Source organism: Procambarus clarkii, chromosome 94, assembly GCF_040958095.1.
Source record: "Procambarus clarkii isolate CNS0578487 chromosome 94, FALCON_Pclarkii_2.0, whole genome shotgun sequence".
Lineage (NCBI taxonomy): Eukaryota > Metazoa > Arthropoda > Malacostraca > Decapoda > Cambaridae > Procambarus > Procambarus clarkii.
In genome coordinates, this window is record NC_091243.1 from 9,634,276 (window position 1) to 9,649,827 (window position 15,552).

At 45.5% G+C, this 15,552-nt stretch overlaps 1 protein-coding gene across 4 annotated transcripts in view; it reads right to left on the reverse strand.

The window, feature by feature from the left end:
• LOC123747330 (putative inorganic phosphate cotransporter) overlaps positions 1–15,552 on the reverse strand; it is an 82,225-nt gene that overhangs the window by 50,780 nt on the left and 15,893 nt on the right. For 3 of the 4 annotated variants that reach the window (XM_045729454.2, XM_045729457.2, XM_045729456.2), the window contains 2 exons: positions 14,172–14,201; positions 13,810–13,839 (listed from right to left, as the gene is read on the reverse strand). The exons of the other annotated variant lie outside the window; for it this stretch is intronic. In XM_045729454.2, coding sequence (XP_045585410.2) covers positions 13,810–13,839; positions 14,172–14,201 — 60 coding nt within the window. The remainder of the gene's footprint in view (positions 1–13,809; positions 13,840–14,171; positions 14,202–15,552) is intronic. 4 annotated transcript variants of the gene reach the window in all.

A 15,552-nucleotide genomic window follows, 5' to 3' on the forward strand; every position in this document is an offset into this window, starting at 1 on the left:
AAAGTTAGATTAGTGTAAGATAGGTTAGGTTAGGCTGGACTATGATAATTTAGCCCACAATCTACTCTACGCTTAACGCTTCAGAACATACATTAAGTATATCAATAATTGACAAAGATCAGGATAAAAGCAACATATATGTGTATACATTAACGCTTCCTCCATATACTCACTTTGTATCCAGAGTATACTGACAGCTGCCCGTATATACCATATAGCCTTTGCAGCTATATTCCTATTCTGAATTTATTTAATGCAATGTAATTATAAATTTATAAATGTTAAGTATATTTTAATGGAATATACAACATTTAAAATGATGACAAATCGATGCTTTTGTCCAATTAAATTCGTAAGACATGAATGAGTATGAGGAAGGCATGCATGAGGGAGTATGAGGAAGGCATGCATGAGGGAGTATGAGGAAGGCATGCATGAGGGAGTATGAGAAAGACATGCATGAGGGAGTATGAGGAAGGCATGTATGAGGGAGTATGAGGAAGGCATGCATGAGGGAGTATGAGGAAGGCATGTATGAGGGAGTATGAGGAAGGCATGCATGAGGGAGTATGAGGAAGGCATGTATGAGGGAGTATGAGGAAGGCATGCATGAGGGAGTATGAGGAAGGCATGCATGAGTGAGTATGAGGCATGCATGCATGAGGGAGTATGAGAAAGTCATGCATGAGGGAGTATGAGGAAGGCATGCATGAGGGAGTATGAGAAAGTCATGCATGAGTGAGTATGAGGCATGCATGCATGAAGGAGTATGAGAAAGTCATGCATGAGGGAGTATGAGGAAGGCATGCATGAGGGAGTATGAGGAAGGCATGCATGAGTGAGTATGAGGAAGACATGCATGAGGGAGTATGAGAAAGGCATGCATGAGGGAGTATGAGAAAGTCATGCATGAGGGAGTATGAGGAAGGCATGCATGAGGGAGTATGAGGAAGGCATGCATGAGTGAGTATGAGGAAGACATGCATGAGGGAGTATGAGAAAGGCATGCATGAGGGAGTATGAGAAAGACATGCATGAGGGAGTATGAGAAAGACATGCATGAGGGAGTATGAGAAAGTCATGCATGAGTGAGTATGAGGAAGGCATGCATGAGGGAGTATGAGGAAGACATGCATGAGGGAGTATGAGAAAGGCATGCATGAGTGAGTATGAGGAAGGCATGCATGAGGGAGTATGAGGAAGACATGCATGAGGGAGTATGAGGAAGACATGCATGAGGGAGTATGAGAAAGTCATGCATGAGGGAGTATGAGGAAGACATGCATGAGGGAGTATGAGGAAGGCATGCATGAGGGAGTATGAGAAAGACATGCATGAGGGAGTATGAGAAAGGCATGCATGAGTGAGTATGAGGAAGGCATGCATGAGGGAGTATGAGAAAGACATGCATGAGGGAGTATGAGGAAGGCATGCATGAGGGAGTATGAGAAAGACATGCATGAGGGAGTATGAGAAAGGCATGCATGAGTGAGTATGAGGAAGGCATGCATGAGGGAGTATGAGAAAGACATGCATGAGGGAGTATGAGAAAGGCATGCATGAGTGAGTATGAGGAAGGCATGCATGAGGGAGTATGAGGAAGACATGCATGAGGGAGTATGAGGAAGGCATGCATGAGGGAGTATGAGAAAGTCATGCCTGAACCCGCATAACACAGGGATATCTTAGTGTGGTGCATACAGCCGGCAGTTACGATAGTTTTGGCTGAAAGGTTTCAACCTTCAACCTGACGTTATTCAGCGGCGAATTGTGGTAATGGTGGTAGTTGTGGTTATCTTGAGGTTATCTTCAGATGATTTCGGGGCTTTTAGTGTCCCCGCGGCCCGGTCCTCGACCAGGCCTCCACCCCCAGGAAGCAGCCCGTGACAACTGACTAACACCCAGGTACCTATTTTACTGCTAGGTAACAGGGGCATAGGGTGAAAGAAACTCTGCCCATTGTTTCTCGCCGGCGCCTGGGATCGAACCCAGGATCACAAGCCCAGTGCGCTGTCTGCTCGGCCGACCGGCTCCCCCGTCAGAGACAGTACAAAAAAAGGTCTCATTGTTGTACGTGTTACAACAGAATGATAAACATTATCTGAAGCAACTTGTAAAACGTTTTATAATAATTAATGTTGGAATAACAGGTGAACAGTACTCTCAATATAACTTACATTTAGCTTATAACTATTTAGAAGAATAAAGTGTATCTTACAATTAGAACGACGAGACAGATATTAGCACAATTAACACAATAAAATTAGGATGACGATAACACAGTTTGAAGGAGAACTAATATATATTTTAATCATACGGCGAAGGTTTAGGATTTGCGCTCACTCGGTGTTCTAGGAGGTACACCAATCACTGAATAAGAAAAACCCATCCAGGAATTTCTTTCCAAATTTCCAAATAAACGAACGCTTCTATACAATCACTTCCCAGGAACGAACGCTTTCATCCTCCATTTTCTACGCGAACGAACACCTTCAATCGATCATTTTCAAGGGGGAAGAAACCATGGAGAGGAGATGGCCGTTTGCGAGCCATGAAGAGAACTGATTGATGACTGATAAAGATCAAGCCACCCAAAAGGTGGCACGGGCATGAATAGCCCGTAAAGGAGAGTGTCGCGAGGAGCGTCATAACCCCACCATCAGTACACAAGCCAAAGGCCACCCTGGGCCACACAGAAGGTCCAGGAGTAAGCAAACACACCACCACACAACGCAACACAATTACTAAACAAATTCAATGTGCATGAAATCAAGGAGATAAACATACACGATATATATATATATTTTTAAAAACCTAGAAGGGGTACCACCTCTGGTGGAAGTGTAGGGACCCATAGCCTCGGAGAAGAAAATAAAGAGTACTCAGAGAAGAAAGACCTTATGGATCCTCACTAGCTTCGGAGAAAATGAAAAAAAAATCTGGAAGAAGGTATTTTTGGAAGTCCCACCAATGATGGTTTCAATTCTTTTGTCCTCTAAATTTTTGTTTTACGTGATATTTTTTAAAGTGTAAACCATACAGAGAATAATTAAGCAACTGAAAACTAATACTTAGAACAAGCAAGCATGAAGAACGTGAGGGGAAGAAAACAACCTGGAAAGCTCAGTAAACTGTGGAGACAAATAAATCACAGTTTACAAAACTCAAGCAGACATGTAAACCTCAGACAATAATCAAGATATAGAAAACGTCGCCCCAACAGACAAAAACAGAAAAAGAGAGAGAGAGAGAGAGAGAGAGAGAGAGAGAGAGAGAGAGAGAGAGAGAGAGAGAGAGAGAGAGAGAGAGAGAGAGAGAGAGAGAGAGAGAGAGAGAGTGAGTGAGTAATGGAGGTAGCGAGCAGCGAGCATCCAGGCACGTAGAGGCGAGACCACTATTGTGCAAGCTGGCCTTAACTGCCTTTCATTGACGATGCTTGTAAACGTTACAGCACTCCAGAGTTGTCATGGAGTCACTACCCCGTCCCTCAGGTGATGTGGGTGCTGGGGAGGGTCACAGGGTGCTCTCAGAGCAATAACGTTGTGGCCGAGGGACGGCCGGAGAGGCTGGGATAATGAATAGGGAGGAGGAAAACCGCATGCCTAACCTTGTGGTTACCCCTGCGCTGGTTCCCAGTATCAACGTCCCCGGGACAGTCATGCCTCTTGGTTGGTCTGGTCAACCAGGCTGTTAGACGCAGCTGATCGCAACCTGACTTATCAATCGATGCCTGGTTGATCAGATATCCTCTGGATGTGTTTATCAAGTTCTCTTGTAAACACCGTCAGATTGGCCAGTTATGCTCCCTTATGTTTAAAGGGAGAATGTTGAAGTCTTGGGGTCTTGATGTTGGTAGAATTCTCTCTCAGCGTACCTGTTGCACCTCTACTTTTCAACGGGACTATTTTGCACTTCCTGCCATACCTCCTGGTCCCGTGTGGTGTTATTTTTTTGTGTAGCTTTGAAACAAGTCTCTCTAATATATTCCGAGTACAAATTATTATGTATCTCTTCCTCCTGCGTTCTATGGAATACAGATTGTACAAAATTAGTAATCCCAATAATTTAGATGCGTTATTGAGTGGATTGTAGCAGTAAAGATCTTTGTACGTTCTCCAGCTCTGTAGGGAATGTAGATGTTTATCTCTCAGAATGTTTGGTAATATGTTTATTGTTTGTGATGTGTGTATATGTATGTAATAACACGATGTACTGAACGGGGTGAGAATAGCTTGAGCTACCTCATCCCTTTGTGTGTATTTTACCTCAATAAACTTATTTCAATTTCAATTTCCAGCTCTGAGTGGCGATGTTTTTGTGGACCAATATTTCACCCTAGAGCACTGATACACAAACACGCACAAGCATAAACTACCATGTGTATACAAACATTCACACACACACACACAAGGGGACACAGGTGGAAACTGAGTACCCACATGAGCCACAGAGACGTTAGAAGGAACTTTTTCAGTGTCAGAGTAGTTAACGGATGGAATGCATTAGGCAGTGATGTGGTGGAGGCTGACTCCATACACAGTTTCAAATGTAGATATGATAGAGCCCAGTAGGTTCAGGAACCTGTACACCTGTTGATTGACGGTTGAGAGGCGGGACCAAAGAGCCAAAGCTCAACCCCCGCAAGCACAAATAGGTGAGTACACACCGACCATGGGAACGGGGGTAAGGATGCCTCACGATGCCTCCATCGTGAGGCATCGTGAGGCATCGCTCATCACACAATGAAAGGGAAAAACTGGTCAGTGCAAGTGAGTCAAGATATATACACACAACGCAGAAACTCCCCCCAACAAGACACATTAATAGAATGTGCTCAGCATTTTCTAAATTGGCTAACATTAGGACAGCCTTCAGGAACTAAATGGCACTACGAGAGGACTTAAACGCTCAACGCTACAAGCCCATATAAACGAGTTCTTTTACGTAAGTTCATTTAGTATATCTTGAGGTTATCTAGAGTTGATGTCGGGGCTTTTAGTGTCCCCGCGGCCCGGTCCTCGACCAGGCCTCCACCCCCAGAAAGCAGCCCGTGACAGCTGACTAACTCCCTGGTACCTATGTACTGCTAGGTAACAGAATACACACTAGTATTAATACTAATACACTACATAATACACAATAGTAGAACACACACAATGCTGGATAAAAGAATAAGCAATGGGGTCATGATTGCGACACACAAGATACTTAGAATTCATGCGGGCTACAAATACAAATGAATGTTAATCCATGAGACCAGGTCCTGGAGACTCACGGGGACGCTTATTACACTGATAACACTGAGATAACACAAGGAGCCTGTTTCAGTGTCAGTGGAGCACAGCGAGACGACATGATGAAGGCAAACACCTTATAGGACTCAAACACAACATTATATAATCCATCTTGGTAATCATTCATTACAGCAGACGAGTACTGGCTATGAAGTGGGGCCCAAGAGCTGCAACTCAGTCACTGCAAGCACTTTCAGCTAAACACGGATGCATAAGCCCCGAAATCAGTATAAATGTCCCGTCTTCCTTCTAGCAGTGTATGTCCAGCAAATTCCTCTTAAGAGTGTATGTCTATCCTCCAACTATATGAATTATCATATAGTAACTCAACATATAGAATTCTCAACTAACAAACTATATGAATTCTCCCTCCCTATAACAGTGAATCTGTCCCTTCTCTTCCTCTAACAGTGAATCTGTCCCTTCTCTTCCTCTAACAGTGAATCTGTCCCTTCTCTCCCTTTAACAGTAAATCTGTCCCTTCTCTTCCTCTAACAGTGAATCTGTCCCTTCTCTTCCTCTAACAGTGAATCTGTCCCTTCTCTTCCTCTAACAGTAAATCTGTCCCTTCTCTTCCTCTAACAGTGAATCTGTCCCGTCTCTCCCTCTAACAGTGAATCTGTCCAGTCTCTCCCTCTAACAAACAGTGCACGTGCTCCCCCTCTCCCTCTAACAAACAGTGCACGTGCTCCCCCTCTCCCTCTAACAAACAGTGCACGTGCTCCCCTCTCCCTCTAACAAACAGTGCACGTGCTCCCCTCTCCCACTAACAAGCAGTGCACGTGCTCCCCCTCTCCCTCTAACAAACAGTGCACGTGCTCCCCCTCTCCCTCTAACAAGCAGTGCACGTGCTCCCCCTCTCCCTCTAACAAGCAGTGCACGTGCTCCCCCTCTCCCTCTAACAAGCAGTGCACGTGCTCCCCTCTCCCACTAACAAGCAGTGCACGTGCTCCCCCTCTCCCTCTAACAAGCAGTGCACGTGCTCCCCCTCTCCCACTAACAAGCAGTGCACGTGCTCCCCCTCTCCCACTAACAAGCAGTGCACGTGCTCCCCCTCTCCCTCTAACAAACAGTGCACGTGCTCCCCCTCTCCCTCTAACAAACAGTGCACGTGCTCCCCCTCTCCCTCTAACAAACAGTGCACGTGCTCCCCCTCTCCCTCTAACAAACAGTGCACGTGCTCCCCCTCTCCCTCTAACAAACAGTGCACGTGCTCCCCCTCTCCCTCTAACAAGCAGTGCACGTGCTCCCCCTCTCCCTCTAACAAGCAGTGCACGTGCTCCCCTCTCCCTCTAACGAACTAACTGGCCAATCCGCTCTCGGCCACTGAAGTAGACCATCAGGATTACGATTGGTATTTCCCTCTAGGATGTTGACAATTAGTGACAATTTGCCTGTGCCTGCGACTGTGTGCTGGAGAGCGTCATGGCTGCCCTCTGCTGGCTGGATATGGCCAGGAATATTCCAGAATCAAGTTCAAGTTTGTTTATTGTGACAAGAAAGAAATACATCTCAAAGGGATAGAGTAGCTTAGGCTATTTCTACCAGTTATGAACCACTTGTCGGTCAGTCAGTCAGCCAGCCAGTCAGTCAGTCAGTCAGCCAGCCAGCCAGCCAGCCAGCCAGCCAGCCAGCCAGCCAGCCAGCCAGCCAGCCAGCCAGCCAGCCAGTCAGTCAGTCAGTCAGCCAGCCAGCCAGCCAGTCAGCCAGCCAGCCAGCCAGCCAGCCAGCCAGTCAGCCAGCCAGCCAGCCAGCCAGCCAGCCAGCCAGCCAGTCAGCCAGCCAGCCAGCCAGTCAGTCAGCCAGCCAGTCAGTCAGTCAGCCAGCCAGCCAGCCAGTCAGTCAGCCAGCCAGCCAGCCAGTCAGCCAGCCAGTCAGCCAGCCAGTCAGTCAGTCAGTCAGTCAGTCAGTCAGTCAGCCAGCCAGCCAGCCAGCCAGCCAGCCAGCCAGCCAGCCAGCCAACCAGCCAGCCAGCCAGCCAGCCAGCCAGTCACCAGTACAGGAATATTTATAAGTAACAAAAATCGTCTGTGACAACATTCCTCTGCTTCCTGTACGACAGATAATCTTTATCCAGTCAGGATACACGACCACCCTGTAACTTTATCCATTTTAGTTAACAGCCTTGCATGAGGCAACCATGTTATAATCCAATTGGTAATTAGAAATACAAAATGTATCCAAGTCGATGAGGAGAAAACCCAGATTACTCAGAGACTCTATATGGGTTGTTTTAGCTTTACCAGAGCTAATGCTGCTTTAAGAACCCACCAAGAGGTATTATCTGGTTAATCACATTTAACTCAATCACTAACTACTCTACTCTACATTGTTATACTTTATACATTTATTTTAAGGTTTAGTAACTTGTCTTTAACAGTTCTTTCTTAAACGCTTCTTGAAATTTCCTAGATATGTAATCACATTGTATTATTATTATTCGTGTACTCACCTAGTTGTGCTTGCGGGGGTTGAGCTCTGGCTCTTTGGGCCCGAGACGTAACACATTGTCACTGAACAAGTCCTCTTGTTCTAATGGATATTGTCCTTCCCTTCCTCCCCCACACAGCCAATCCCTCAACGTATTACACATGTTGGAGAGGGCAGAGGGAGAGAGGGAGAGAGGGAGCCAGCATGACATCCCGTTCTCCATCACCACCATCATAGCTGCCATTAGCTGAATGCTCTGGTATTTCACAGTGAGCCAACCCAATCACTAAACTGGGTTATGGTGTTCATTGAACCACACTGTACAAAGATCAGTTTATTAATGAAACATTGAGGTCATTGCTTGGTGCTGCAACACTGTGGGTGTTGGTGAGGTGTGTGTAACACTAGGTGTTACTGAGGTGTGAGTGTGTAACACTGTAGGTGTTACTGAGGTGAGTGTGTAACACTGTAGGTGTTACTGAGGTGTGAGTGTGTAACACTAGGTGTTACTGAGGTGTGAGTGTGTAACACTGTAGGTGTTACTGAGGTGTGAGTGTGTAACACTAGGTGTTACTGAGGTGTGAGTGTGTAACACTAGGTGTTACTGAGGTGTGAGTGTGTAACACTAGGTGTTACTGAGGTGTGAGTGTGTAACACTAGGTGTTACTGAGGTGTGAGTGTGTAACACTAGGTGTTACTGAGGTGTGAGTGTGTAACACTAGGTGTTACTGAGGTGTGAGTGTGTAACACTAGGTGTTACTGAGGTGTGAGTGTGTAACACTAGGTGTTACTGAGGTGTGAGTGTGTAACACTAGGTGTTACTGAGGTGTGAGTGTGTAACACTAGGTGTTACTGAGGTGTGAGTGTGTAACACTAGGTGTTACTGAGGTGTGAGTGTGTAACACTAGGTGTTACTGAGGTGTGAGTGTGTAACACTAGGTGTTACTGAGGTGTGAGTGTGTAACACTAGGTGTTACTGAGGTGTGAGTGTGTAACACTAGGTGTTACTGAGGTGTGAGTGTGTAACACTAGGTGTTACTGAGGTGTGAGTGTGTAACACTAGGTGTTACTGAGGTGTGAGTGCGCAACACGTGGCAATATTATTAACCCACTGCGTGTGACTTGCTCTTGACAATGACTGTAGTTGCTTGTGTTATCACTGGGCTGTGACGTCACATGTGATAACACGTCACATATAAAAAAAACATATGCGTGGCACCTCTCATGCTTCCAGGCGTGTGGGTTTTACGGTGACTGTAAACATACTCACATAGCTGTGCTTGCCGGGGGAGGGGGGGGGTTGAGCTTTGGCTCTTTGGTCCCGCCTCTCAACCCTTGACATACCTCTAGTGCATAGGGGAATTGTATATAATCATGGTTTGAACATAAGAACAAAGGTAACTGCAGAAGGCCTATTGGCCCATACGAGGCAGCTCCTATCTATAACCACCCAATCCCACTCATATTAATATACTGGTGTAATAGATTGCATAAAAGTGTGTAGCCAAACACGTGGATAAAATACGTGTGTGGTTTTTAGGGTCAACTCATTCTATCCTTGACTCTATTTTATCTACATCCTTTACCAGCTGCTCTATACTCGGGTTGATCATCTCTGCAACTTCCTGGGGGGCGCCCGCCCCTCCCTTACTCGTATCACTATCTACTGTAAGGCAAGACCTTGGCAAACCTTCCTTCATTATCTACTAACCCTTAAGGAAATACTTGGTGTTGACCAGACCACACACTAAAAGGTGAAGGGACGACGACGTTTCGGTCCGTCCTGGACCATTCTCAAGTCGATTGTGACTTGAGAATGGTCCAGGACGGACCGAAACGTCGTCGTCCCTTCACCTTCTAGTGTGTGTGGACTGGTCAACATACTTTAGCCACGTTATTGTGACTCATCGCCTGCATAAGGAAACACTTGGTAACACTCTGGTATTGAACATCCAAGACTTCGTTAAGCCATTACGATTAATCAATCGTAATTTCGCTAAACAAATATAACTGTAATTCACTAGAAGATGGCAACAGCGTGATATATCCCCAGACGCGCGCCTTAACCTATTGGGCCACGCTACACTAATGAGTAATTAGAACTCCATTACCTACGAAGTGCTTGCGGGTAATCTGTAAAATAAAACAACTTTAATTGTCTACCAGCTCAGTGCATCAAGACTCCTTGATTCAGACGGATCTCAAGTTAAGTTACTTCTTTTAGTACATCGTGGAGCAATAGGTTAAGGTGACAAATGACGCAGGTTCGATCCCCCGACTGATCCACTGATTTTCGCATAACTCTAATACTTTCAGCTTTGTTATTGTAAAAACAGCAAGGAGCTCTAATGACTTATACTAAAGGGGGAAAAACGAGTTTATTAATTAATCAATGCGAACAGCTATGACAGACAGAAAATAATTCAAATAGGAAAATATATATGAATAGGTTCAATGGACGGATGGGTACACTGGATGGATGGGTATGGATAGAGTTAATGGTCAAAGTCAACACCTGTGGAGTAAAGGGAGGGAATTATTAGGGGAAAAGCGTCAAACTATTACGACTACACAGCCCTTGAAAGGGAGTCAGGATAAGGATTTAGGATGGGACGAGGGAGGGGGGAAAAGAATGCCGCCCAACCACTTGGACGGTCGGGGATTGATCGCCGACTTGCATGATGCGATACCCGTCACTCTACCGTCCACCCCAACCTTATGTGGAGTGGGCATAAAACCAAACCAAGTCGGTATCTTGACGTGGTTAACCTTGGCGTGGACACCTCAACCCCGCGCGTCGTCACTGTTGACATGGGCGGTAACGCGCAGGTGGTAGCGCTTTTAAATTATTACATTTTGAAGATCGAATCATGAAAACACAACATAAATAAATAAATATATAATATATATAATTATTCATTAGTATCAAATTCTATTTTCTAACTGTGCATTACGTCAACATATGTAGGGTGGTGTACGTGGATATTACAAGTAGTGTAAACATTAGGATGGAGTGAGCCCGCGCACGTCCCGCTCCCACCTTCCCGCCATACCAACTGAAGTGGGTAATAGTATGTCATTCACACTGATCGCCGGAGTGTCGATCTCTGGCATGACAATTCGAGATCGTTGTTCTAGCCAGTAGACCAGGATGCTCACTGTAAGGGGTTCAGGGACTGCCAATACCTGCCTGGTACGTAAGTCCTCAGACTTTGAACCTTTCATGGAACCTTTCTGCACTATGATGGTGGCAATCCTTCCTTCATCCATGTCATATACAATGCAGTGTATCCCATATGTGACTAGCCATTAAAAGAAGGTAATTCCTGTTGACCAGACCACACACTAGAAGGTGAAGGGACGACGACGTTTCGGTCCGTCCTGGACCATTCTCACAATCGACTTAAGAATGGTCCAGGACGGACCGAAACGTCGTCGTCCCTTCACTTTCTAGTGTGTGGTTTGGTCAACATACTTTAGCCACGTTATTGTGACTCATCGCCTGCACAAGGTAATTCCTAATGACAGACTAATAGTAAGCTAAATAATTAGTCTTATATGGTTGGGCTTCAGATGAGCTGATGTAGGATAACAGATCTTAAGCTGCATGAGGCGCGTCAGCATCACTTGGTGATCCTCACTCTAAGTTTAATCAAAATAAAATAATAAAACCATAGGGAACTAAAACAGCTAGCCTAGTCATATTCCTCCTTAACCAAATAGTGTTCATGTAACGTATGTAGTGGGGCAGATTCACGAAACCACTTACGCAAGCACTTACGAACCTGTACATCTTTCCTCAATCTTTGGCGGCTATGTTTCCAATTATTAAACAGTTAATGAGCTCCGAAGCACCAAGAGTCTGTTTATAACAATACCAACAGTTAAATGGGAAGTTTTCATCCTCGTAAACTATTTAATAAATGTAACCAAAGCCGTCAAAGATTGAGGAAAGATGTAAACGTTCGTAAGTGCTTGCGTAGGTGCTTTCGTGAATCTGGCCCCCTGGAGTCTACTACGTGTGACTTAAATGTAACGTATGTAGCTGGAGTCTACTGCGTGTGACTTAAAGGCGAGCTGCGACCAGACGAAGGTCAGGTCTTGACGCAGTAACCAGGCAACACAACCCAACCGGTTACTAACTCATGCCCACTTCCGTAAACGACACAACGACCTTCACCCCTGACATTCTGTCTCTTAATACTCAAAGATAATGCAGAAGGAATCAGGAAGTCCTGGCAGGGTTTACTAACAGATGCACGTGGCCAGTTGCGTCATCCAAACTGGATTGATGAGCATTATCATTGACTACGTACCAGTCTTGTTGCCAGGTCAACAGTGTACATCCAATACATCGAATAATACATCGAATACGTTATCGAATACATCGAATACGTTATCGAATACATCGAATACATCGAATACGTTATCGAATACATCGAGTACGTTATCGAATACATCGAATACGTTATCGAATATATTAGCGAATACATCGAACGTTATCTAATACATACATTATGCCAGCAATGAGCATAAGTCGTGTTCGTGTTTGATTTACCTTCATATTTACTCTTTTATAGAGAACTGTTATTTGTGCATGATTTAACACTATATAGGAGTAATAATTATAATAACAAGCTCTAAATATCCTACAGCAAACATAACCGAAGCCATTACTGCAGTTACACGAGGCTGCACCCTACAGTGTTGCATCATTAGTCATAATAAAGGCAGCTCGGGCCCCAAACCGGCTCCCAAGCTTATCTAAAGATTTTTTGAATATTGTTGAATGTCAAAACCCACCTGACATTTTTTGTCTACACAGGCCTCTGTGTCACACATATATGATTATTATTCTGAGTAAAGAGGACCAGTCTTGGCACAATGTCACCGGTAATCAATTACGCGCCGCTCCCACAGAAATGACCTTACTTTTCTATGTTGTTTTTTAGCACTAAAAAGCGTAGTTCTTTAGCAAAATATTTCAGCTTTATTTCGAAGTAATCGCACAAAAATATGTGGTTGTTTTTTTCTTATTTTACCGCCCTGGCAGGACCAAAGGAGCCGGTCGGCCGAGCGGACAGCTCGCTGGACTTGTGATCCTGTGGTCCTGGGTTCGATCCCAGGCGCCGGCGAGAAACAATGGGCAGTTTCTTTCATTCTATGCCCCTGTTACCTAGCAGTAAAATAGGTACCTGGGTGTTAGTCAGCTGTCACGGGCTGCTTCCTGGGGGTGGAGGCCTGGTCGAGGACCGGGCCGCGGGGACACTAAAGCCCCGAAATCATCTCAAGATAACCTCAAGATACCCGCAGCCAGCTATAACATATTGACAATATTGCCAAAAGTGTCAAATGCGAACAAAGGCTTGTTCGCATTTGTGTTCCTCGCGTGTGCCCCAAAGAATGAGGTGATTTGATAAAATGCTATGCCCAAGATTACCATCCGAGTGCCGGCAGGGAAGTGGTTCAAATAGCTTCGGCTATCACTTCCTTATGTCCGGTCGTGATGGTCAAGCGGATTAAGGCGTCCTGTAGTTACCAGTTGCGTTGCTCCTGGGAGTATGGGTTCGAGTCACTTCTGGGGTGTGAGTTTTCAGCCGCATATAGTCCTGGGGACCATTCAGGCTTGTTCGCATATATATATATATATATATATATATATATATATATATATATATATATATATATATATTGTATTACAAAAGGCACTACAAAAAGTTTTCCAGATTGTTTGATTTTACCTTTGTATATTTTTTTTAATTTTGTTAATGTTTCATATTTGTTTATGCCAAAAACATGTTACTTTTTTAATTATTTAAAAATAAAAACAAACTGTTGAAAAAGCTCTCATATAAACAGAAATTACCTTGCCAATGATACCAATCAAATTACTTCACAGTAACATTGTTTTCAGTTTTAACCTGCAAACAAAAAACTGTAGGATGAGGATGGGGGGGGGGTGAGGGTACGTCCTAAAGGTAATTATTACTTCTTACTGAAGAGGTAATTAGCAAACATTGATCATATCAGAATCAGCCTTCAGGGGGTAATTAGTGGGAGATGTTTACGTGACTACTTCGCTTACCTTTCTTGACTCCAGGTTGGGGCTCCTCGACTAGCATGGAAGGAAACAGTTGCATGTCTTAGTTCATAAAGTTGGTTAATGAGCATGCACGCAGGTAAGGTAAGTCCAGTGCAAAGGAAATGCTGAAACATGTCAATGGGAACAGTGTTGCAGTATGCTGAAACGTGTCAATGGGAACAGTGTTGCAGTATGTTGAAACATGTTAATGGGAACAGTGTTGCAGTATGCTGAAACATATCAACGGGAACAGTGTTGCAGCATGCTGAAACATCAATCAAGGGGACCACTGGGAGAGCATAACAAACACACCAGCTTGACTATATATAACAATGTCATCATTACGGAACATAAACACAACTCACCTTCCTTAGTTTTAAGGGGAATGGTCTCCTCTGCGGCGTGTTGAAGACAAGATAGCAAGAGATTAGAAAGCGCTGGTTAATTATGATAACAGAACTGTATACATGCTTAAGTAGGGTCACCTCCCCGTACCTAGGCATGTGTAAGATAACAGGCGAGAAACCCAGTATGCCCTCCATATATCATGACCCCATACACTGTACCCTGTATACTGAATATGGGATGGTATATGATGTGCCTCTTATATAGCGAACACAATAACAAAGGTTGTTATTGAGAGAGAGAGAGAGAGAGAGAGAGAGAGAGAGAGAGAGAGAGAGAGAGAGAGAGAGAGAGAGAGAGAGAGAGAGAGAGAGAGAGAGAGAGAGAGAGAGAGAGAGAGACAGACAGACAGACATCAGTATATCATTTCTGACAGAAGTGAAACTAATAAGAGATAGACAGGAACAAAGAGAGAAGGGGAAAGACAGCAGAGTCAACAAGAGAGAGAAAAGCTCACTGAAGTATGACGAAATGAGTGTGTAGTAAAAAGTTCCATGAAAATGACGAGTTCTGTGAGAAGTGATGCAAGTGACCTCCCTCATAACTGTTCTCTCCCCACCCCCCTAGCTCCCTCACAACTCCTCCCCACCTCCCTAGCTCCCTCACAACTCCTCCCCACCCCCTAGCTCCCTTACAACCCCTCCCCACCCCCCTAGCTCCCTCACAACTCCTCCCCACCCCCTAGCTCCCTCACAACCCCTCCCCATTCCCCTAGCTCCCTCACAACCCCTCCCCATCCCCCTAGCTCTCTCACAAGTCCTCCCCACCCCCCTAACTCCCTCACAACTCCTCCCCCCCTAGCTCCCTCACAACTCCTCCCCACCCCCCTAGTTCCCTCACAACTCCTCCCCCCCCCCTAGCTCCCTCATAACACCTCCCCCCCCCTAGCTCCCTCACAACTCCTCCCCACCCCCTAGCTCCCTCACAACTCCTCCCCACCCCCCTAGCTCCCTTACAACTCCTCCCCACCCCCCTAGCTCCCTCACAACTCCTCCCCACCCCCCTAGCTCCCTCACAACTCCTCCCCACCCCACCTAGCTCCCTCACAACTCCCCCCCCCCCCTAACTCCCTCAGAACTGAAGCTGCTCACGTTGTCACTTTCCCTCCCTCGCCGCCCCCCACCCAGCGGTCACCCCCATTTCCTCCTCCCATCAGCCACCATTCCATCCCATCCATCTGTGTGACCTTCCCTCTCGCAGCTGTCCCACCCAGCGTCCCACCTAGCCCTTAGCCCACCTACCGACACCTACAACCCCAACTCCCACCCTTCCCTACCACCTAACCCACTGTCCAACCCTTGCAACACCCCACACCCATTTCACATGCAGTTGTATATAATG